Source organism: Neodiprion virginianus, chromosome 5 (assembly GCF_021901495.1).
Source record: "Neodiprion virginianus isolate iyNeoVirg1 chromosome 5, iyNeoVirg1.1, whole genome shotgun sequence".
NCBI classification, from domain to species: domain Eukaryota; kingdom Metazoa; phylum Arthropoda; class Insecta; order Hymenoptera; family Diprionidae; genus Neodiprion; species Neodiprion virginianus.
In genome coordinates this window covers 18,098,395-18,124,179 of record NC_060881.1, presented here as the reverse complement: position 1 = coordinate 18,124,179, position 25,785 = coordinate 18,098,395, and the positions used below count along the sequence as shown (strand labels likewise).

The following is a 25,785-nucleotide window of genomic DNA, read 5'->3' as shown; positions in this document are numbered from 1 at the left end:
TTAAAGCTCGCTCGGGCCGGATGCCTAGTGTAACTGGTTTTTGTAGGGAAGACATAGTTGTAGGAGAGACTGGGGCACGATGAGTCCCCAAAAAATTCTGGTATTTGCTTCATAGTATACAGAATGAACACTGCCTTTGTGCATCTGACGCAAACCGAATCTATCAGTAAGATTTTTTCTATATAATGCTATAAATCACGTTTACACATGCATGTAAGTATAACGTATTGTGATTTTATGACAGTAAATTTCGTCAAAAAATACCACAGAACAATCAGCTAAGTGCTGACAGATTTGAAACACTACGCACAGCAATTCTAGCTCCAATTGAACGACGTTATTGTCATGTATTCCTATGTATACAATGCCAACCACTCACCAATTGCAATTTGTTAATCCTGGTCGTTCGGTTATTTTTTCCCATCCGATGATAGTAGAAAACATGACGTTTTCAATAATCAAACTTGTAAACTTGAAAATTTGTCCGGAAGGTCAAAAGTCATCAGGTCAAGGACCTGGACAGCCAAAACTACGGAAAATTAGTCCGAAGGTCAAAAATCACCAGGTCAAGGACCTGGACAGCCGGAACTACGGAAAATTAGTCCGAAGGTCAAAAGTCACCAGGTCAAGGACCTGGACAGCCGGAACTACGGAGCGCGTGTCCCTGAAGTCGAGTTTCACCAGGTAGCGGACCTGGAGCGCAGAAATTACGGAGCGCTTGTCCTGGAACTCTTGTTGCACCAGCAAGTGAACCCGGAGCGCAGGATCCAGGAGAAAGAGAACCCGGTACACGAAATCTGCGGAGCGCGATTCTTATCCGTCCGCTCTACTGCGCGGTTGTATCCAGACTGAGGAATTTGGCCAGCTGATTACCATAGATCGATGACGTCGAGAGAAAAAAATTTTGGGTGACGTCACTTTCCAAACAGCCGAACATCCGACATCCAAACTTTGGTATCAAACTTTAATACTATGCATGATGTATGATGCATGATGATGTATCATGTATGATGTACGATGATATGATATGATGTATGATGATTTTAGTTTTCACATTTCAGACAAGAAATACGCACTTTATCTTTCCTGCCGACTCCATACTCAAGCGGCATGGCCCTTCGATGGTCAGCCTGTGACTCAAGATATATTCTTCAGTTAACCGGTCAACTAATAACGCTGCCGTTCTGCGACACCTGGATGATAAAAATTTTTGCTCGTACCTTTCAAATGTGTGTTAAAATACACTTGAAGTTTTAAGAAGCTTCGTTTTTTCTCTCACTATCAAAAAAAAAACGAAACAAAAAATCGCCGACAATCACCTTTTTAGGTCTTTAAATCAGGTCACTGCGTTTAACACTGTCTCATGTACGGAGCATCCATTTCATCTCGATCAAAATTAGCGCATCCGTGATGTATTAAAATTACTCTGAATTTTTTTCCATACAATTTTCGAAAAACAATTCTGCTTCTCTACCCAACGTGAAGTATTTCACTTACTACTAGCTAAAACAGCGTTTAGATTCTATGCCTACGAAAATTCAAGATCGAGAGAGCATATGAAAAGTTATTGGAATACCTATGAATAATAATGTTATGGAATACATCGAGCGCGTGTCGAATAGAATCCCATTTCGAAATGAATAATTCTTCTATTTTCATATTATTCTTCTATTTTCATATGGTATGCATCACGTAGTAATCGTAAATGGATCATATATATTAAAATCGTACATGGACCGAATATACGTATATACTATTTGATCTCTGCATCATTATTACATCTGATCTATCATTATTACCTATATTCAATCAAATCACTGTTTAGCTACGAATTTTGGAAGAAATTCACTCTCATTATTAATTTCTTGTGTCGCCGACAAGTCGGTAAGTACACACAGACTAAGTACTGGCTTGAGCTTATCATCGCGAAGACCGCATTACTCGGAAGGTGAATGCAGCGTGCATCATGTCGAAATCGGTAACTCTCTGATGTTCTGCAATAAGTTCTCCACTCTACTGTCGGAACATCTCAAGGAGCGCAAATGTACGACGATTTCCGGTTGTCACACCAAAGCTCATTAAAGCAACTGTTTTTATATTCTTCAGTTAACGTAAGAGGTGTTTGGAGGTGGTTGGCGGTGATCGGAGAAAGTCGAAGAGGACGAGGATGTCGACGGCCGAAGGAGGACGAGGAGAGGGACGAGGTGGACGAGGTGGACGAGGAGGACGAAGCTGGTCGGAGGTGGTCGGAGTTGGTTGCGGAGGATGAGGCAGCGGCGGTGCAGGAGGAGGAGGAGGAGGAGGAGGAGGAGGAGGAGGAGGAGGAGGAGGAGGAGGAGGAGGAGGAGGAGGACGTGGAGAAGGAGGAGGAGGACGTGGAGAAGGAGGAGGACGTGGAGGAGGAGGAGGAGGACGTAGAGGAGGAGGAGGAGGAGGTGGAGGCGGAGGCGGAGGGGGACGAGGTGGAGAAGGGGGACGAAATGGATAAAGAGAACGAAGGTGGTTGGAGGTGGTCAGAGGTGGTTGACGGTGGTTGGAGGTGCTCGGTGGTGGTTGGAGGTGCTCGGTGGTAGTTGGGGGTGGTTGGCGGTGGATGCGGTTACGCTTCTTCTCACCGGGATGATCGAGCTGATCGACATTTCTAAGTCGCAGTTGACAAGTAGTCTTACGTACTCACTTTGTACCGACTCAATCTCAAGCTTTCATAATGACACTACTTTGGCTGCTACGAATGTCGGTGCGAGCTCGTTAGGTAGAGTCGATAGAGCAGAACCCTCCTACGTTCCCAGGCCCACCTGAGCCCACTTGCCCGCCGAAAACTGGTCACATAAATTTACCCAGGGGTATCAGTCTTTATGTTCTTCAGTCAAATACTTTTTTTTCTACCTCAAAAGTTGGTCCCACGATGGTTTGTATTCTACAGTAGAATCCCGTTTTTTATCAGCGAACAATGGATCAACAGCATCTCCATTAACGCATCTCAGGTTTCAACAGAAGACAGCTCATACGTTTCAGTAGAAATAAAAATTAAGATTGTTTGAAGTCTGAAATGACCGTTATAAAAAAGGTGATGAAGAAATCCACTGATTTCCAGTCACTTTATCACATTTTGATAGTATGCGAGAAATCGAATAATCTTTGTCAAGAGTAAATCAATAACCTCTCTCTGCCAATGGCAACGAGATTGCTGTCACGATACAAGTATGTACCCAGGAGTCAAAACGTTGTTCTATCGAAACTTATCGTAGAACCTCAATTACGCAAACCCTCAACTATCCGGCCCATGACTTGGTTCAAATGAAAGCTCAATTATCCGAACGCCGGTTAAAAAAATAGATTTTTGGTGCGAAATATATATTGCTGCTCGCTAAAAAATGTGCAGCTGCTGATCGTCAATTGACAATAGATGATTATATAAAACCAAAGTAATAAAATAATCGTTCGGTATTTGAAAGAGATTCAATATGTATTTGGATGTTTAATACGGACTGTTTTTTCGATTTAAATTTGTGTTTTATATATATTATGATGCTTTAAGATAAAAATTGCATGTCGGTTACCCGAACTTCTGATTATCCGAACTAGGCTCGGTCTTAATTAGTTCGGATGATCGAGGTTCTACTACAATACTTTTTCTTGTTTATTCAAGGCTCGAATTCCTCAGTTTATACGACGCCTTCTACTTACCACACTATATTCAAATAAACTCTACAAGCATGTTCGACCATTCCTTCTGATTGTTAAATAACATATTGTTCAGCGATTAACCGTTAGCTATAGTTGTACATAGTATTAAAGTAATTTGTTTCTACTTTTCTTTCTATTTTTTTTTTAATTTTTTTTATTTTCCTTTTTTCACGCTTCGAACCTTTGGTAACTTTTGGTCCACTTGACTAGACACTACATTTTACATAAGCTTACTTATTTTCGATAGGTTGCATGTGACTTGCCATAAAAAAATTCTCGAAACGAAAACTTTATGCGAAGATTCGGTCGTTCAATACACACATATGGGTGAGTTGGGGTATAGCAACAAGGAAAATAGATACAATCATTATTCCGTTGGTATATGTATGAATAAGTAACAACATGTACAATTAAGAGTTGGTATAATATACAATTGGTTCAAGAGAGGATCTTAGTGAAATTTTGATATGACAAAGTTTGAAAATGTGACAAATGAGTGTCTTAACTCAGAATCCGGTATATAGTTCTTTTCACATTAATATTATTGTAAAAGTCGATGTGATTTTTCATTTTTTGATACATTTTTTACTACGTATAATACTGCAGTCGTTAAGTGCAGTCTGAATTTCGACAAACTCGAGGAAATTCACTCGAATAAAAAAGAAGTACGTGAAAAATATCAGTTTCACTTAGGTCAGCTCCCTTGATTAAGTACGTAACGCATCTATAATATTTATACATCGAATACTTCACATAATACATTTGTCGTTTGTGGTATTGTCTTGAGTGGGGTTCGTTAAATAGATTTGGGAGAGACATGCCTCATCTTCATTCAATTATTCAATACTCATTCTTAAATGATAATCTAATTCAATCTACGTACTAATCTAACCTCAGCAATGTACAGAAGCCATTGAAATTAGGCTGTATGGGGAAACGCAATGTTTTGGGATAATTGGAATTACGAGGAAGTTTCCGTCGCCGCGCACTTGTCGTACATCGCGTCAAGGACCTGAGAGAATTTTAAGTGGCGTTCCTCCGGTGCTACGGCTGCGCCACGGCTCCCCCAGAGAAACTTCATGTGAAACTCCGTGCGAAACGCGTCAGCGAGTAATTCGTCGTTTCTGCATCCCTCAAGTGCGATTTCAGCGTTCCTTCGGTAAAGCGGAAGGCTCTCCGCAAGCTTCCGGGCCGCATCAAGGTGCGCCCAGACAATCGAAAGGCCGCAATCGGCTGCCGAACTCTCCCATGGAGACAGAATGGCCCCGGTTATTCCCGAAGGAGACGCCGTTCCTGTTGGAAAAAATTGTCGTAATAAAGTAAGGTGCTGTCTCCAAAAGTGAGTGTGTTAATTTTTTATATACTAGATGTGTCATTACGCAAATTAAAATGTTCATTTCCTTGTTAGATAAATTCATGTCATCCTTTATTTTCTATACACAATAAGAGTTAAGTTCACGTTTCATCTTCCATCTCTATCTAGATAAGTTTGCTGATCACCTTCATATTTTTTATTTTATTTTATTTTTGTATAAAACCAACATAACATACTCCCGAGTCTATGTTACAATTTTATCTAACTATTGTGCCAATACCGTGACATTATCAGGAAACTAAATTCCCAATTGCGTATGATCTAAGTTTTTCATCTGTTCAGGTAGGTTGATCAATTCTGTCTTGTTTTCCTGTAGCGCAAACTGTAATTACGTTCAAGCGCTTTGAGGTTATGTTGACTTAAATGCAGACTCTGTATATTTTAGTTATCTCAGATTCTTAACGCAACATAACTTCGAGATGCCTGTAAATGTCATAGCTAGCGTCTGATCACAATTGAGTTGGAGATGAAAATCTTAGCGCAAATTAGTTGAATATATGAATGGCATTACATGATTTGGCATATGCCCATTCGTGTATTCAGTGTTCTGAGTCTGTAACAATTAATATTGCAGTTTGAATGGGTGTAAATCGTAAATTTTTAGGTTCTAAATAATAATTAACGTCTGGTCGAAAAGTTGTTCGTCAGTGAAAAATTGAACCTCAATTTCTTCGTTTGTGTAGCCTACGAATAGTTTTATTTGCTTTTGTTTGATTGATCGAAATTTTAGGTGCCCACGGGAAGTAAAATTATAGTAAATAGCAGAAACTACAGTATAAGAAATATTACAGCTTTGCAGTCAGAATGGAAAATTCGTGAGAAATAATATACCACAGTTATAGGGGTCACGGGTCCTAGTTGTCACAAAGTTCATATCTCTGCCGCTAGATATCGGAACGAGCGGCGCTATAGATCATAGACGTATAAGTCTATGCTATAGAATGAAATTGTAGCTCAATATTTGAAATAAATGAATATTGTTAACAATAATATCGCATCATATGCGGCCTCGCAGTAATTGAAAAACTGAAATTGGACCTTATAAATAATTACTTTCTATCTTCTAAATATGTTGTTCGCATTTTCTTGGCTGCATTGGGATATTTTGCAATAAGATAATCGCAAAGGTAATTTTTGTTGCTTTCATTCGATATAGATATTTTTGATATTTGAATAGCGGGTCAGTAAGATATGCACATTCTCTAACAAAATCGCGGGTTGGTGCAAGTTATCACGTGTCACAATAATTTCGTAATGACTTGCTCCATCTCGACTTTTCCGTGGTTTTCTGAGTTCGGGTCAAGTTTTTCGGGATTTTCGGAGTCTGAGGCGAATTTTTCATAGTTTTCACAGTCTAGGTCACTGTTTCGTGGTTTCCAGGAAAAAATACAACGAAGAAAATAATTATTGCTCAAAAGTATACATTGAACATTCGAGTTTCTTACATTGAAACAAAAACAAGTAAACAAAAATGCAAACAAAAATTATTCATCATTTTTGACCCTGTGGCGGGGTAAGTTGTCCCAAGTATTTTGAATGACAAAAACGGGTAAAAAAATTAGGAGCAGTTTTTTTTTCGCACCATTGTCTACTTACCGCGTCCGGGGTAAGTTGGTATACTCTGCAATTTTTTTTTTTGAAAGTTCGAAAAATCGCATAACTATTCAGACTTGCTTTGGAACAACCACGAATTTTCTCTAAGTGGCCAAATGATGCATCTACATGCGCCATATCTGAATTAAATAAAATTTTATTCGAAAAAATTCTAAAAATCAGCTAGTAAAAAGAAAAAGTGTCACAACTAGGACTCGCCTCTCCTATCAGTGTATCCAAAAAAAGTTGTTACGATTAACAACGGTGAAAAAAGAAACGCATTTAACACGCATAGTTAATTCAAATATAAATTTTCGAGGTTTAACTAATATAAATACGGTTTTTCCCGCTATTTATTATTACACGCTGTTTTTAAACTACCCTATATTTCGGCTGCATGTCATGACACTATGGCAGTGACGGCAGTGATAAAAAAGCTGTCAGTGCATATAAACTGAGACAATCATACATACGACCACAAGGTTTAATTTCCGGTATGAGAGTTACCTACCCAGAATATCCTCAGGACCTCGTTCCCCCAGCAGAGCGATAGGTAAAAGGTGAGGTAGCGTGGTGTTCGGAGCCTGAGGATTGGCGCACTCGTTCATAGCTCGAAGAGTGGGTCTGAGCTTGGCTTCAAAGCTGAAAGCCTCGTCGGTATGCTTCTGTCTGAGCAGATGCCAGGTATTAGCGAGTCGCTGTATCTGAGGAAGACATAATCCAAGCATGACCCCACAAAACCCGTAGAGATTCCCGAGCGCAGTCTTTGTGTCGACCGCGACTCTAATCCACTTCGATATGGTCGCCGCCCTTTCGATGGCTGTCGCACCGGCAAGAATGGTAACAGCGACGAGGAGTTTCAGACACTCGGACCTCTCGATGAGGTCCAAACGCGCCTGACGTCCGTGCGGCAGAGTCGCGAGTTCTATGCCGCTGAGGCCGCTCCTGTTACCGGTTCCTGGGCTCAGGGCGATCTCCAGATCGACACGGGTTAGGTGAGTAGCTAAAACTCGTGGCGCCGAGTCGTGCAACATTCCCGAGACGCCCCTTAGGGCCGTGGAATCTAGGGGACGGTGTTCACCCGCCGGAAGAAGCAGCGTTACAAAACCGTCGAGGTCCAGGAAGGACGGTATCTCCAACGAAGGCGCGGCCACGACGAGGTGCTCCTCGGCTGAGAGTTCGTACTCCCCTCCGCACCCCGAATTACCCTCAATAGCGTAAGGGCTGCGAATTATGACCCCCTTGACCGCCGGGGGTGCGGGTGGCTGGCCGTTGCCCCCGGAATTGTTCAGCTCGAATTCACTATCCCCGGATCCGTTTCCACTGTCGCTTCCTGAGGCCTGGTAAACCTGCGAGTGCCACACGTCGGAATATTCTTTGGTACAAGTTATATAATCAATTGCAAGTAACCACTGATCCTCAAAATTTATCAACATGTTCTGAGATATTTATAATAAAGCTAGTATAACCGTAAAAACGACTATGAATGTGCACGAGTTAAATATCTGAATTGTCAAAGTTCTCAACGTTACCTCCAACCATCAACACTCCGAAGGGTTAAACTTCAAAATGGCCAAAACCTCGAATGGTTCAAACTTCGGATTGGTGGAAGAATCGATTTATCAAAACTCTGAGTGATCAAAACCCCAAATAGTGAAAATCCCGAATGGTGTAAGCTCCGAATGGTCAGAACTTCGAATAGCTATAGGTTCCGAATGGTTAAAACACCAAATAGGTTGAAGTTCCGAGCGATCAAAACTTTGAATGGTCACACTCCCGAACGGTGCCCATTCCGAATGGTCAAAATCTTTGAGGATCGATACCCCAAATGGTCAAAGCTTCAAAGGGTCTAACCTTTGAATGGTAAATGCTCAGAACGTTACACTCCACAGGTGAAACAATTGCTTCGCGGCATATCTGAAGGTTGGTAACAGTCTGGGTTTTAACTATTTAACACTTCAACCTATCCGGAGTTTCAACCATTCGAGATTTTGACCATCCGAAATTTTGACCGTTCAGAGGTTGACCATTAGAAATGTCGACGAACTCTGACAATTCGGAACAATTCAACGCACATGTTGATTACTTCAGTCTGTATTTCTATTATATCTACCGAACTCCTGTGCAGTTCTCTGCAAGAGAAGAAAACAAATATACAACTAGAACTACCTGCGGATGCTGATGCTGGTGGTGGTGATGACCGTGATGGTGATGCTGGTTCGGGGCCTGCGCCGATATGAAAGGAACTCTCGGGGGCTTTGGAGGCGCCGAAGGAGCGCTCGCGTTCGCCGGAAGCTGCTGGTGCTGCAGAGACGGGTCTGATATTACCCTCGTAATTTTTTGACGACCCAGGGAAAGAGAAGAGGATGAAGAAGATGAGTGAGGCGGCGTCGGCGGAACACGCGGAAGGGTGCTGGATGATCCTTGAGGTTGGAATCCCTGGTGAGTTGTGCTGTGCTGCTGTTGTTGTGGTGTTAAAGAGTGACTTCGCTGTTGCTTTCTGGGTAATCTGGGTGGAGATCCTGCCAAGAGTGAGTTCGAAGAGGGACTTGAGGAGGAGTGCTGGTTACCCGGTGATGGCGCGCAGGAGAGCGGCACTGATCGAGGTCTTGGGTTCACTATTCGGGCTCCGCTAGCATGGCTCACCGGCCGACCGCTGCCCACATAGAAGGTTATCAAGTCCGCAACTGTGTCGAAAGCCTCGTCTTCGAATTGGTATTGAGCACGTTCGTAGACTGTGTCGGGCTGGAGGACGACCTGAAGTTGAGAGGACGGGTGTTTAGATATATGGGGTAGGCGTTGGTATAACGCTAACGTTATTATTGTTATGTATCGAAACATTTGCTGAGACAAATGTCATTTGTATAGTTGCCAGAAATTTTTTCGCAAAATTGATATCATAAAAACAAGGGTTTAAATATTGTTTGTTTTAGTAGAAAATATGTGATGATAGTTGTATCGTTACATGTTCGAAATGTAGTTTAAACGATCGAAGCTACATTTAGTACTATCACTTGTTTCGAGTATAGTTTAGGCAACTGAAGATACATTTCGCAGGTCATGTATTTTAAATGTAGCTTAGGCAACTGAAGCTATGTATTATACTGCTATGTATTTGAAGTACAGTTTTGGCACCAAGCACATATTTTGTACTATACACTACATATTAAAAACGTAGTTTAGGTAATCGAAGCCACATTTTGCACTTATACACGTTCAAAATGTGGTTTAGTAACTAAAGTTATATTTTGCATTACATCAAATTACAGATGTAGTTTAAGCAATCGGAGCTACATTCTGCACTACCGCACGTTCAAAATGTTTACGCGAGCGAGAATAAATTTTGTACTGTGGCATATTCAAATGTAGTTCTCATAACCGGAGCTACACTGTGTACTAGTACACATTTGAACTGTGTTTTTTACTATCTGTCCATTGGCGTTGGGCAGCATGTTTCACACCAAATTCATGGTATAAATTCTTTACCCTGTTTATCACGAAATGCAACGGTTGTCCCTTGCAGCGAACGGTAAGGACGTAGTTTCCAGGCTGAGAGGCGCAATCGCGTACGAGGAAATCTCCCTCGTTTGGCACTTCCAGTTCTGCCCCCCGCCGTCCGCCACGAAGGGTGTTTCCGTGGTACCAGGCATGCGAGCGAAGGTCACGCGGATCCAGCAAACGCAATTCCCGTTCTAGGAGGCGCCGTGCAGTCTCCTCCGGCTGTTCCTGCGAAGAAAGTGAAAGGATATCGTTGAATGTTATACGGATGGTCGAAGCTGCAAGTGTAATTCAACATGATCAATAATTGGAGGTATTCGAAGAAGCACATGTGCTCACATACTGGCATGTCTAATTATAGAATGTATCAGCGTCGATGCAATGGACCGATGCAAGACTGGGATGAATGAAAATCTTTATCGTTTTATGAGATTGGATACGTTCGGTATATGCTCTGATCATAACACGTGTTGTAACAGTACTGTTTAACTTATGGTAGGTTCAACAGCAGAAGGCAAAAAACTTTCAACCCGGGTGTCGAAGATCAGTCGACCCCAACGTTTGAATAAAAGCTAAGAAAATTAAAAAAAAAAACATTTAAAAAGTCTGCAGCAATGTTATTTGCACTAACGATAGTGAACATTAATGGAACAACTACTATGTAATTGAAATGAATCTGTAAAAATTCAAGTAACACGAGCTAATTGTAAGATATCGACAATTCGCGAAATGGTTTTACTCTTATAATGATCAAAGAAATTAAACTGTGGTGTTTTTGATCTGGTCCTCAGGTTTTTAGTCTAATTTAGGATATGCTGTTAGTAATCGAACAGTTTGTAACGTAAATAAAGCCTTACTTTACATGGAACTCCAACGTATCTGTATATTTTTTTTCCTGTCAATTGGCTAGGATTGCAGGCTATTGTCAATAAAATGACATATAATTTCACCTCGATATTCAATTTTTGTGAAAAGTCTAATGACAAGTATTGAAAAAGAGATATTCAGTTGAAAATATTCCGTTATATACCTATTTGTTGCTCTACTTCTGAGGCTTGCTCCCGAAATGCCAATGTATAGAACTGCAAATAAACACGTGTGCCTCCATATATTATTTTATTCTTCTCAAATGTACACGGTGTTCATTTATCGTGCATGCAATACCGAAGTGGCGTAATTGATCGAACACAATGGTGTCATATCGCTAACAATGAATACGCCCTGTCAAAACATTGAACCTGCAGCATAACGAAAAGCCAAAAGTGACTGTAGACGACTGCGTTCATTGTTTTCCTGAATATCAATGGAGCTGGAACACCGGTTGAATTCTTTTATTCACTCTCTGCGGGAGGTTGTTACTCCATCTTTTTCAACTTTTCTGACAACTCCGTATACATTTATATGTAACTTGGTTGTATCAATTTGAGAAAACAAGTGCTGTATTGCATATATTCTGTATTTTGACAGCGAGTGTTTTATTCCGAGGTAGATTGATTAATGACGCAACTCTGTAACTGAATACGACAATACAGAAGAGTGAATTCCCACGGGAACATCCGATTATTCGGAGAGTGTATGTTTCAAAGAATGCCGATTCTCGTTATCTTTTAAACGCGGAATGTACGGTGTATTGTTCTTTTTTGGGCCGTGCTGCCACAGTTTTTTCTGCTAAGACTACTATTTCCAGTATTTAAAAAAGTTACAAGAAGTATCAGTTAGTAAAGTAATTACATACAATACAACAGTTTTACTATCATATATTTGGATCATCGTTTTTTTCCAATTCAAACCGGTTCATCGTCGTTCTAAACACTTGACGCTATATTTTACAGTATATCTAAAATTTCACTGAATAGAATCATCGCCTTAGCATGAAAATTTCAAATCTACAATACATATTTTCCATCCTACCCGAAGTCAAAATTTCGCTTTGTTGTTTGATCTACAAAAAGCACCTAATCAAATTTTCGGCATTGTTATAAGCAGTAGTGACTGACTAAAGTTTCAATAGACATATAATACTTGAAAATTACCTATGTAATTGTAACGAGGTGATTACTAATGGAAATATGTTGTCATGCTAAGAATTATGAACTGTAGTTTCTTTGTTTTCGTTATCGAGAGTCGTGTCAGTAATATACCTGTTAGAAAAAGAGGGAAAAAAGGAAACGGCAATTAACCTGAGGAATTCCTGAGACGGCGGGACGCAACCACAAATATCTTTGCCGGAAGTTCAAGGATTAAACCGGGTTTTACTAACGCTTCACTCCGGGAAAGGTATACAACTGTCTCGTTTGATTTTATAAACCGCAACTTTTGTTAACTTTTTGTATAACACACTGTATGCATTTTATGAGATATTTCGTGTTAAGTGGATTCAGCCCACGGATATCGCTTAGTATTGCACGTACATAATTCTTGAGACGGTATAATATTTTTTTACTAAAAATGAGTTTTGTAAATTAATCAAGGTACTTATTACGATTGAAAAAATCTTCACGGATTTGTTCAACAATTTTTGCACATGTATTCACGTATAATTATGGCTATTTACGGTCATATAAGACAAATATCTGTACATGGCACATGTATATTATACGTATATACGATAATTTCGAGATAATTTTCATGCAATCTTCCATTATGCATAGCTATACAGTTATATATTGAAGCGTGCGTTCCATTTCCTGGGAACATCAAGTGAACGTATCATGAGGTATGTATACACACATTACACAAACAATCTGTGAGAATATTGGTCGACAGGAATAGATAAGAAAAGAAAAGTAAGAAGGAGAAGACGAAGAGACTTGTCTTACGCCGCGAACCAAAATAGAGGCTGTATTCGACGATGCTGTTCTATTTTCTATTCGTGTCAGGTAAAAACAGTGGGCATACATACCTATATATGTAAAACCGGAAGTTTGTACAAAGAAGCGTTACAGCGCATATCGTCTACCGTTAGGCTAATTGATGTACCCTTCCTCATCTACTTTTGTAATATTTCTCGTAGTCAAAATAAAACGGCTAAATTCACTCTACGTTAACCATACGCGATGTTAATTTGAGTTCATGAAAGTTAAGATTATTGCTCGGGGATGACAAACGAAGGTGAGTCGAATTGAACTTCGAAACTGAATGAACTAAACGCAATTTTTATTATCTACATATATCTTCAACCAATTACGAAACTGACAATGAACCTTTGACTTCTTGCAGTGTAAATCACGTGACGTTTTTATTTTTCGAATGTATCCAAAACAGGATTTCAACTTTCCATGTCTTCGCACATTCAAAGCACTAATTTCAACGCGTAATTGAGGCGGATTGTTTTCTTTTGTTGTGCTGTAACCACAATTATTTAGGAGCCAATGACCAAATATAGAAAATTTTCCTGTTAAACTTTTGTTTTTGGCAGTCAGCGGTGAAGATAAAATCTCTCAACCTCGAGTCATCGACCCAGGACAATAAGTGCAGAATAGATAGCTGCATTCTTTATACACTCGCGATTCGTTGCTACGCACCATCAATCATATAGCTGTAATAGTTTCAATCGATTCGAACAAACTTAAACCTGTATCAAATTTCTGGTACCCAATAATTTGGAATATATACAACACTAACATATCTAATCTCTCGTTTTATACAGACAGTTGAAGTCCAGTTGCAATTCGAATAAAAGAAATTAGGGCAAATCGATGTGCTTCGATCAATTTTTTTTTTAACATCTGCGATATGCAGTTACACTGGGATTCAATTTCCTTTAACAATGCGCTGAGGCAAACTCACCAGAAAAAACGTTGCACAGGACAAACTCCCAGTCGTTAATCGATTTTCCTCAATCCCCTCGACGGACTAAAGATTACTCATTGTTTACAGGACGCATTCTCAGTCTTCGCACAAAGAGTCTCTATTTAACTTGGTATCAAAACAAACTGGCCGATCAGGGTTTTCTTACTTTTTTTTGTCTGAGTTTTTAATGAGGGAATTTCCCACACTAACTTAAAATAGATTTGGTGCTTTCTCCTGATTATACCAAAACAATTTATGTATATGCACTGACTCTTATCGACGGATTGGTAATCGGGGTTATTAACATTCAGGAAGTATACAGAATTAAGAGTGAAATATGATGGCGATTCGTTTTTTAGTGATATTACACAAAATGTACACACGTGCCGGTGAATATCGTGGAATTTAGTTGACGCTGAAATCCTGTTTTATTTACTCTTGTCGTCATTCTGTTTAGCGTGAAATGTCGTTCCATAGTTACCGAGTCCCGAAAATGACCGTTAAGCCAAAAAGAAATTGCAAGCGTGTTTCGACAACGGCCATGTTGACTTTTCGCCAGCTTCCAAACCCGCCTGTCAAATATATCTTGAAAATAATGTCTCCTTGGTTTCGACTAAGTTTGAATTTCTTCATTGTTATTCACCACCAAGTATTCTTATCATCTAAAAATACCTTCATATCGTTTAAGAATTTAGCCAGCGAATTGGACGTGTGTCTTTGGATGTGATCGGGATAAGGAGCAAAAAAGATCACATTCCGTTCACTACGAACAACAGCAATCTCGGCATCGATTTATCGTTAGAATATTTTCATCCGTTTTTATTAGGATTCAATGATTGATATTATAAAACCTCGCGAAACAGTGAAAATACTGGAAGGTGAGATCATAAGATCGACACCTAAATTCTAACGAATAAAAATTATTACCTGACCAAATAGAATTAGTCGCTCAATCAGAGAGTTTAAAACCTAGCGAATAGTGACAATATTGAAAGATGAGAACGTAGGATCAACGCTTGGGTTTCAACCAATCATAATTAGTCCCTAACCAATGAAAACTAGTCTGCGATCAATGCAGAGAGCTCGAAGCCTATGGTATAATAATGACAGTACCAAAAACAAGTGAGATTAATAAATCGTCTCCCATATATCAGCCAATCAGAATGAGTCTCTGACCAATCGGAGAGCACGAAACCTAGCTAGTTGTAGTGAAAATACAAAATCGAAACGAATGCACGCAGCTTTTTACTCACCATGTCCGGACTCGCCCCGCGGTTTTTGGCCTGGTCTTGTTTTGACTTTCGAGACTGAAAAGCGGAGGATGATCTCTCGGGACATGCGCAATCGTTGTAAATGTCCTCCTCGGAGCAGCCCTCCTTCCTGGAAGAACGGAATGATTTCGGTTTAGCCGCGAGCGAACTAAAGCGCAGCGATACCCGAAGGCGAATCGTCTCTCGCGGCGCGCGTCTCTGACAGCCGGCAATTGAGCGCGTTAGTCTCAATTGGTGAAAGGAGCGGAGACAAAATCCAAGTTGAAGTCAGGCACGAGTAGTTTCTCATCCCGCCTTAGACTTCTATCTTGCTCCAATCTTTGCCCGAAATTATCGCGAGGCTCACCGACCGACAAACTGCCCGCTTTCGTCCGTCGCCACACCGTTCCTTGCCGCACGTGACATGTTCCCGAAGTTCTCGACTAGCCTCACCGGCACGATTATTGCTCCGCGGAGCCTGGAATGTTGGCTATGCACTGCGTGCCTGACTCCGCCGGACTTATTGATCCTACGGGGACTGAGGATGAAGCCGAAGCCGCCCGCGCCGTCTGATCGCCTTCCGCGCATGCGCTGCGCTCAACTCGCCGGCTACATCGGCCACGATTTCAGATAACGCGTTTAAGGATTATCGCCTGCGATATTTCACCGCGCGATTCGGAGACCGTGGGATCCTTCGGCTGGAGGACGAATTGATGTTTTCTTTGGTCGGGAAGGATCTGACGAAAATAATTTTTCGTGGGGCGAAAAGGGGAGTGGTCGCACTGTAGTGGAACGGCTGTGATATCGATTTCAAAAATGCGATAGCACTGATCGTAGAATATTAAAATTTAGAAAATCGAAGTACGTAGGAAGATCAAAATACAGATGGCCAAAATACAATAGAACCGTTAAAATTTATTTATTAGTTTCAGAATGTAGAAAGTCGAAACTTAGAAAAGTCAGAATGTAAAATGGTTAAAGCAGAGAAAACCATAATGTAGAATGGTAAAAGTACACAAAGTCAAAATCTTAAAATTTATATGTATTTATCAATTTCAAGATTTATAAAAAGTCGAAAAGTGTATGAGCCAAAATATAATAGAATCGTCAGAACTTACATTACATAGTCATCCATCAATTTATAAGTGTAAAAACTCAGAAGATAGATAAACCAAAATGTAAAAAAGTGAACGTAGAGAAAGCTTAAGTATGATAGAAAAATGTTGAAATGTAAAAATACAAATGTAGAACCGTAAGAATAAACATGCACCGTTTTATGTCTCAAAATTTCTATCTTTCGACTTACTACATTTCGAAATTTTACAAGTTAGATTGTAGCATGTTTTTGATATTGAGACCCTTCTCTATTAAGTGACTGTTTGATCCCTATCCGACATTAAAAGATGGACTGAATAACTCATCTCCAATAACGTAAAATTTCAGCTCTTCTATAAATTCCTTGTTTGCACTAAATTATCGAGCAGAAATTTGAGAATCATAAAGGAGGCTTTTCGCAAAACCCTTGTGTTGTTATTTCTAAGTATTAATCGTAATTCATTGGTAAGTTGATGAGACTATAGTCCTTTTTTTTTATTTGGCCCCCTCCCAAGATTCTTCTACTATTTTTGAATTTTCTCGAAAAAAATGAAATTCAAAATACCTGTTTCTATTTTTTAGTACTCATTACCACGCGTAATTTACTATAGAATTCGGATAATGTATTACTATTCATCCCAATCCCAAGATAGGTACAATCACTTTTGGAACAGCTGCGTTGTCTGGCTAGAATAGGTTCTCACAGAGGGGTAGAGTGGAAAGTAACGCGGTGTCACAGGAGTGCCTTTTGAAGAATCGATTTTTTCGTAGGGTCCCCTTTTTATAGGGGTCTTTGAACAGCGCTGATTCCCGTATATGAGCATCGCTTGGAGAATAACGATCGTAGGTATTATATTTAGTAACAAAAGTCCGTTGGTGACCAGCTTTAAAAAATTTATGACAAGTGTCTCGTACCCGAGTTCTTGTCCACATAGATCAGTTAATGACCTTAAATCTTATGTAGATATGTACTGTTATAGATGGCCGTGGCATTGTTTTTACCAATTAAGTATAAATTTAGTTGAATGGGATTATTATCACAGGTGTTGATTAATTAACAGTAAAAATAATAATAATTAATCAATTAAAATTTCGTACTCAACTTCAAGATCTTTGGTAAAATTTGTAATTTTGCATTCTTCTTTAATCTTATAGTTTAAGGAATGTTATCACTGTATTATAATTAATTTAGTGGTTTGTACGAAGTGTAAAAGACGCTGAATAAAATCATCTTCAGAAAATATATCAAGTAGTCCATTCTGTTTTAATCTTGAGAGAAACGGGACATTCTACCATTACAATTTATATCTTGTTAAACTGTTCTCTATATTATTCCAGAAGCGAAACACTTAATCTTATCGATTACCCAGCCATAGTCGATTACGGAATAGTCATGACTTAACGAAACAGAGGCGTCGCTCAACTTCTTTCAATGGTTTGCCGTGAATATCACAAAGATTCTCATTTAAAACGCCGAGTTGCGTGATATACGGATATCAAGCATGCGATCATCAATGTGGTATTCAATTGGCAATTGCACGATATGTTCTGCGAATAACTATCACATTCGCATACAAATGATGTGTCGATTCAATACTACTACGGAAATAATTATAATAATACTTCAAATAAATGATATTGATAAAATATATTTCCGGACAACAAACGTAGTGAGAACATGAGGAAAAATGTCGAAAAATGAAGCGAGTGTTGACGCCTTCTTTGTTCAGTAGCGTAATTTATTGTTATACAAATACAGTCTGCAAATAATTCAAATGACTGCAGAAATACGTTATCATGTTGGTATCTCGGTATATCACGTTTTCATCATCTACTGAGGTTTTTGCTATGATGATATTGCTCTGTGGCCATTTTCTGGAGAATTCTCTATCCAACTTCGAGTATAAAAAAATCGTAAAAGAAGATAGTGTTTTGATCAAGATCAATTACATTGACTCAAGGTCATATAATACTCCGGCCTTTACCGACCGAGCAAACTCACTCTTTTTCTCCTTATATTAAATAAACAAACGAACGAAAAGGGTTTAAACTTCGATGGTCATCCAAGGAAATCTCGGCCGTACGCCCAGTTGATCGTGAGAGCATCTTTCATATACGAAATTATTGTAATTTCTCTCTCTCTCTCGTCTAGCGACCTCCACATTGCATGACAACAGTCTAACGACGGCTCATTTTACTCATTCTTTGCGGAATAGCGGAAAGTGTCTCAGCTATGCACTTTTTGGCCCCTGAAATACGGGAAATGTAGGAATAGTAACATCTGTCAAAAAACCACACATTTTTTGGACGATTTTTGGGATATGAGTAACTTTCCTGAATTTCGCTACAAAAGAGCGATGTACTGTCGATGTCGAACCTTTTCCGTTCATTTGTTTATTTAATATAGGAAGAAAAAGTGTGCGTTTGCTCGGTCGATAAAGGTAGGAGTACTACATGACCTTAAGCCTTAGTATATCAATTCTGATGCTTTCAAACTATCTGTTTAGACTATACACCTAATGAAACATATTTCTCTAATATTTCCAATCAAATCTTGCACGGAGTGCAGTGTTTTGAAACGAGTTAACGATGCGATGATAACTTCTATCGACTTGACAAACAAGCGTCGATTATGGTCGGTAATGCAGAATCGGTATGTCAGGTCACGCTTCGAAATCATGTAAGGTGCCGCGACTAGCGGTTGAAATGATTGAACCTCAACTATACGCGCGTGGCAGTTTGAAAGAACACTATGATTCTGCAAATACATTAATCACGACGTTGTCTTGAATGCAATTCTAATTATTCACGCAAGAATTTGCAGGGAAAAATACAGCCTCGTGAAAATAGTCGAAGAATTCAACTTTTCGTTCATAGGGCGGTTGTAAAAAATACCAAAAGCCGAAAATCGAGAAAGTATTGCTCATCGCTAGCAGTTAGTCGCATAAGTCTTGGTTTTCGAAAGCTGTAAATTTCATTATTCAGGTATCGAATAAATCGCTAGTAATTTTTTTACTGGATAAATTATAGATGTCACTTTTCGTATCAAAATCCCACTAACCATGAGTTATCTCTGCTCTGGCATGGCGATGGCGGAGTTATTATAAGGGCAGGTTCCTTCTGTATGATTGTCTCTGGTTGAAGATGTATTGTGTGCCGCTGCTGATGCCCGTATTTCTCCATCGATAACGTATCTCTTTTCCTCCGACGGCCACTCGCGCTAAGATTTTGCAGAGTACCCATCGACGGGAACCGGAAGCTCCATGCTATACCTAAATTCACGAGAAAATTTACGGCATTAACAAATGGATAAAGCAATATTTAGGGAAAGAGAATTGGTGCAGCTTAACCATCTAAATTCATAGATACACATCATGAATTTGGAACTACAGAACGAAATTAAAGATCCATTTCACTAAATGTTAATATTTTAAGGATCTACTTGTTTTCTATTCTATCGCAGTTGTTTGTCACGATGTTTAGAAGCAAGCATCAATCTACTTTATATTTGTTCATACTGCTTCTAGAAGAAACGTATTTATTCTCACGAGATTCCACGTGGCGTATACGATAATTATGCAAATGCAAAACATTGCTATTCGACAACTCGAAGTTCAAATTCCAAATGAAATAATAATTCAAGCTGAAGATGAAAGAAAATGAATACCGTGGTTGCATGAGACTTTTGAACACTGGAAACAGTTCTGCAATATCGCCGATGAGACATTGACCAAAACAAGAAGACAGAAGAATATGAAATCGATCGTCAGTTCATAAAAATGATGTTGTTCAAGTTTTGTCCTCTAAAACACATGGAAACGTACAATTTGCTTCGAAGTTGCGAGGCACTGTCAAGAATCGAACGAAAATTCGAAAAATTGCAATATACGATTTTTTTTTAGTATAACTATACCCAATTCAAATTAAAATCAACATACACTACTTCTTACGTATACCAAACAAAATGTGAGATTCATAATTTTTCGTTGCATTACCTTATACTTGAGAATTTTCAAGTATAACTATCCAACTGCTTAACCTGCACATGAAATGTATTTTATTTTTGTGCTTTCCATGCGTATATAATCCACATTTTTTGTTGCAACTTAACCGTCAAATTTGTGTCAAGCACTATAATCTACAAGTCCTCTATTTTCGTAAAATCTCCTCAAATATAGTCAATTTCAAATTCAAATTTGGATATCAGTGTTATCTAATAATATTGAGTTTACGCTTTTTCAAGATCATTGGATCATGTTAGTTTGGCCGATCTAATTGTCAGATAACATCGTATTAAAATTTTCAATCAATCGAAGCTCGATGATGAAATCGTAAATGTTCATCACCTCGTGTCTCATTTCTTTTATACTCATAAAAGGTTGTCATAATAGACAGTGCGCGACGTAAAGAAAAACTGGTTGTCCTCCATTGCTTATTATATCACACGTATAATAGCATCGCTCATTTCAGCAGCTACCGTATTTAATTGTATTCGAAGGCGAGTCGCGCGCGCAGATGGTCCACTTATAAAGGCAAGCATGATGCAGTAGTACAACAGTGAGTGGGCCTGCAAAGATCCGTCCACTTCAGTACAAAGCTGTTCCTTTCAATTCTCGTTAGCTCGCGTTTTGCTTTCGTTGTTATTATCATCAAACTAAACGTGATTTTAATGAAACCGTTGCCACACAATCTATAATCTTAATTGCAGAGAAGATCATAACAGCTTAATTGTCGTTAGCTCAGCTCATCATTTTTTTTTTAACCATAGACTTAAGGTTTCGTTGGTAGCACTGCAGCAGACGTCTTACTAAACGTTGATTTCTAGATCTTCAGTTTGGAGACTGAACCATCCATTACAAATATAATATGTCTGGTCAATAATAATTTCGGTACTTTCAGCTACGGTAAACGGTAAACATACCTTTATATAACGCGAGCATGTTTTACGCGTTTGTTTATACGTGTTTTCCGTACACCAAATATCCGTTTCTATGACGGTAGGAGTGAGTCTGCGAATGCGCGATATGCGCAGAGTACAGAAAAAACCACTTTTAATTCCTGGGAATCTTTTTCGTACAGCGCGCATGCGTTAAAAGTTGTCTATTCTGTACTCCGCGCATGCGCTGTTGGAAACAAATCTGACATGACGCAACCCTAACCTCATTTCGTGCTTCGTGAAAAAACGCGTAACATATTCTTTTTATACAAACAATCGTGTGCAACAAGGAGACAACAGTCTTTTCGCCTCGCGTATTTGCAATATTCGTCTTCAGTTCGCACAAATACACTCACCTACGACTCGTATTGCAAACATACGCTCGGCCCGAAAAGGCCAAGTTTACTTCCGTCTTACACAATGTACTATTTCACACTAATTGTTTTTAAGTGATAGCAATCATATTTTACATGCCAGTTTTAAATTCTTACGACAATTTCATTCGACATAATTCATTTGAAAACATTACTGCAATTGCACTGAAAGGAAAATTGTTTTATTTCTTTATACGAGAATCCTTTTAGGATTCGCCACATGTCAATTGGCCAAAATCAGTCATAAATTTCGACTTTATATAATAGAGTAACTGATGAATATATCGTCTTCAATTAGATACAATATTTGTAATAAAAAAGTAAACTATTCACACTTTTTGAAAACCGTTTTTCGTATCGTAATCGAAAAGGATATTTTATACTGAATGTAAATTGTATTAAAAGTTTGATATATTTTCGTCTTTAATACTTGTGTTGGAAATTTCTGAGCTATAAAATTGGCTCTAAAAGATTTATTAGTTTTAAAAAAAATTAGCATTCAAATCGCTCTTAAATTTTATAGATTATGTCATTCTCGGTTTTTCAGTTTTTACGATATTCATAGTCCCACATACAGCATCAAAATTAGCATGTCGAACGTGCGAAGTGGCATTAATAGAAGTGACTATTGCAAACAGTTTCTTGGGTTGTCTGAGGCTATTTACTGAAACATGAGTTGAAAAGAGTACGAATTAAACAGTTTTTTCCACAGTGACAAATATACACATTTCTGAGAAGTATTATTTTGCAATCACCGCATGTGTGAGAAACGAAACTGTAAGCCATTTAATCTTGAATCCAGATTGCAAATTTGAATGTGGTAGATCATTCGAAGTTCAAGTTTTTAGCGTAAGTCAAATTTGAAACAAAACAAAAAAACAACAAACAAAAAAGCGTTTCTAACATTTTTTTATATTGCATTGCGAATTGCCAATGGAATAATAGAATTTCTATCAATACGAGAATTATGATTCTGAATTTTCAGAAACATTTGAAATTTAGTTTGAAATCTTAAGTATACTACGTTTTCGAGTTTTATCTGTTGGGAGAAAAAAGGAAGAAAAACAGGAAACGACCAAAAAATCTGTTTCTACGATATATTAAATCTCGTAATTTTGCTTCAGAAATTGATTAGAGGCAACAGCAACAGATAATATAAATATAACGTTATAGACACAATTCTGCAATTCATTTCCATCCGTTTGCCACACCAGTATCCATCCAATCGAATTAATCAGTATCTACAGATTTTTGTGAACAGCAAACTGTGCTGGAAACTTTTCGAAACTGATTTGGATTCTGGATCCAACTCAAATAGATTCGATTATATAAGGTTCACATTTGATTGCATGCCTAGAATTGACAATTTTGAAAAAGGTATTACGTTTACTGAAATAAATATACGTACATCGTTGATATTATTTATTTCTATTATTAATTATTTGATTATTATTCAATCAATTTCCAAGATTTAGATTTAGATCCCTGGATAAGTGATAAACTTGTTTTTTAAATTTACGAAGTCGTTTCAATTTTTCATCGCGTGCAGAACCTGAAGTTATATTATGACTGATTTGAAAATCTGTACTGAAAATTATCATCTGCGCTACCTACGTCAACAACTAGACTACTCCGCAGTTTTTATGAACACTAGTGCTCAGAAGTAGATTTTTTAACACTAGTAATTATAAAAACTACACAATATTTTCGTTTTCAACAAGAGATAGCATAGTAAATAGGATTTGTGGCATGTGCGCATTAGGGTGACCGTTCTTTAGAGTGTTGACGAATTTTTTCCGTACTATCCCTCAAATCAACTTTAAATAATTCAAAACAGATTCTCAAATTTTTTCACATTTTTGACTCAACTCTACCCCCCCCCCCCCCCCCCCCCCTCCAAAGAGGGTGCATTTCCCCATTTGAAATACACGTGTTTCGGATACATTCTTAGCATATATTTTATTGTAAAAATAAAAGTGGTAAAAAAAAAATTTGTAACCACGAGGTTTTAGTGGACATTAGTGCTACAATCTGAGAAAAAATTCAAATCATCATACCATGCAATTTCGACAAATTACACGCCCTTGAAATCTGACTTTTTTCCATTTAGAGGAATTGCAATTTGTCTAGTTTACCTGGTATAACGATGTGAATTTTTTCTCAGATAGTAGCACTACTGCCCACTAAAACTTCGTAGTTACAGATTTTTTTCATCATTATTACTCTTACAATAAAATGTATGCTAAGAATGTGTCCGAAACACGTGTATCTTAAATAGGGAATTCCACCTGTTCGGGTGGCGGGTTAGAGTTGAGTTAAGAATCTGCACAAATTTGGGGATCTTTATTGAATTATTTAAACTTGATTTGGGGGCAGTATGGAAAAAATTCGTCAACACCGTAAATAATGGTCACCCTAGCGTGCATATAGGGACTTCATAACTCGTGTGAGTTTGGCATTCACCTTTTATGGCTCGTGCGGGACTTTATACTCGTCAAGAAATCTTTTGCGTCATAGTAGGCGTAAAGCGGGATTTTACGCCCGCGAAGTGGACCGGTAAATCCCGTTTACGCCTACGTAGGACGAAAAATATTGTTCGCATCACGGGCGTGATACTTTACACCCTAGGTAAGAAAATAGCTTAATTTTATGCGCACTTGCCACGAAAAGATCTATTTCGTACGACAAATTCTATTTTCTGTGCTAACTTCCGTCAAAAACGCGAATATTGTGTAGTTTTTATAAGCACTAGTGCTCATAATAACTACAAAGTAGTCGAGTTGTTGACGGAAGTAGCGCAGAAATAACTATTTTAATTTGGGTTTTGGTCTACAAATTTCGGACCTCAATTCGTTTCAACGTTTGAATAATTGGATTTTGCCATTTTGTCAACAATTCTTTATTTCGTTCTGAAACTGTTTTCGTGCTAATATTTCAGTTTCCTAAAATCGAGTTCAAATATGTGCCTTTCTCTTCCTCGTTTGACAACTAAGCCATTTATCTGCATTCGAACTGTACAGTTATCGGTTGTAGAAAGTATCATACCTCACATCGCGGAGACACGTGGTAGCCAAAATTACTGACGTGCGTCTATCGTAAGACGGTGGATTCAGTATCCAAGTTTGTACATTTTTTCTCCGAGTCAATTTTGCTGTTCTAAAATATGATTGTTCTCTGTCGCCAGCGATTTAATTGCTGCGCTCGAATTGGTTGCAAAATTTTTTATACAAACATGTATAATATTAGGTAATATGTGCAACGTCAGTGAAAAAATTATTACGCTACGCAGGCCTGCATGTATGACGGAATAATAATGAAGCGCGGCGATACGGCATCAAAACAATGCTCAACATAGATATATAAACAACGTTGCTGTACGTGTTCATCTGCACTTAAGTCATGCACGACTAGCACAACATCTGGCTATATGATAAAAAAGCGTAACACCATAATGTAAGATCACGCGTATAAGTAAACCCTATAAACAGTACAATACATGTTAGTTACGCGTTATAGGTATGTGTAGGCGTGAATATAACGAAACACTGATAACCAACGTCGTCGACAGTGCAGCGAGTAGAGATAAAAGTTGTATTGTAGCGCGGTGCACAACTCACCTTTTCATTCGTTATTGTATACTTTAAATGGGAGTTTGTATTACGTGTATTACACCCGACGGACGACAATAATTAAGCATGTATAATAATATGTTTGCACATAGATTTCTATCTGCGTCGTAATTTCCGCAGGTGGTGCAAGCGCAAGTATTATGTAATAAATTAAATTCCAAAATTCATAATCAAGGGTATTGTATTCAATACGTGACATGTTTGTGATGATAAAAATGATAAAAAAAAAAAAAACGAAATGAAAATCGAACGTGAAACAAAAATCGTATTAGACAAATGAATAAACAAACGATGATCGACTAACTTTGGCTGCGACGCGATTTGAGCTTGCTTGCGGTTTTCCCCATGTTTTCTGTGACGTCAGCGCGGGATTGATCAGTTGCGGGTAAAACGTGAATCGGCGGGCGGTGTTGCAGCAGGGTTAAATGACGCGGATCCACTCTACCCGGACACACTTGTTGAATAGGAAGGTGCAATGCGATTACACAAGCTGACCGCGTGGCTCAGCGCGGCGCTGCGCTCTGTCCGCTCCGAAGCATAACGCGACACTGTGCGA

The 25,785-nt window shown here is 38.7% G+C and overlaps 1 protein-coding gene and 1 long non-coding RNA gene across 3 annotated transcripts; one reads left to right on the top strand and one right to left on the bottom strand.

The window, feature by feature from the left end:
• Nucleotides 1–179: 179 nt before the first annotated feature.
• Nucleotides 180–20,045, top strand: LOC124304559 (uncharacterized). Its single transcript, XR_006908223.1, has 3 exons — nt 180–357; nt 9,452–9,457; nt 20,034–20,045. It is a non-coding gene; the product is annotated as an uncharacterized LOC124304559 (long non-coding RNA).
• On the bottom strand, nt 3,441–25,785 carry LOC124304558 (breast cancer anti-estrogen resistance protein 3). Of its 2 annotated transcripts, XM_046762944.1 has the most exons (7): nt 25,534–25,785; nt 19,352–19,562; nt 15,199–15,325; nt 10,142–10,381; nt 8,825–9,412; nt 7,167–8,004; nt 3,441–4,980 (listed from the first exon to the last, which is right to left on the bottom strand). In XM_046762944.1, exons 1-7 carry the CDS (start codon nt 25,574–25,576, stop codon nt 4,649–4,651), a joined length of 2,379 nt encoding a protein of 792 aa, XP_046618900.1. In that variant the 5' UTR covers nt 25,577–25,785; the 3' UTR covers nt 3,441–4,648. The 2 variants fall into 2 exon arrangements, with proteins under 2 accessions (XP_046618900.1, XP_046618901.1); XM_046762945.1 differs by lacking the exons at nt 15,199–15,325; nt 25,534–25,785 and having other exon boundaries at nt 19,352–19,489.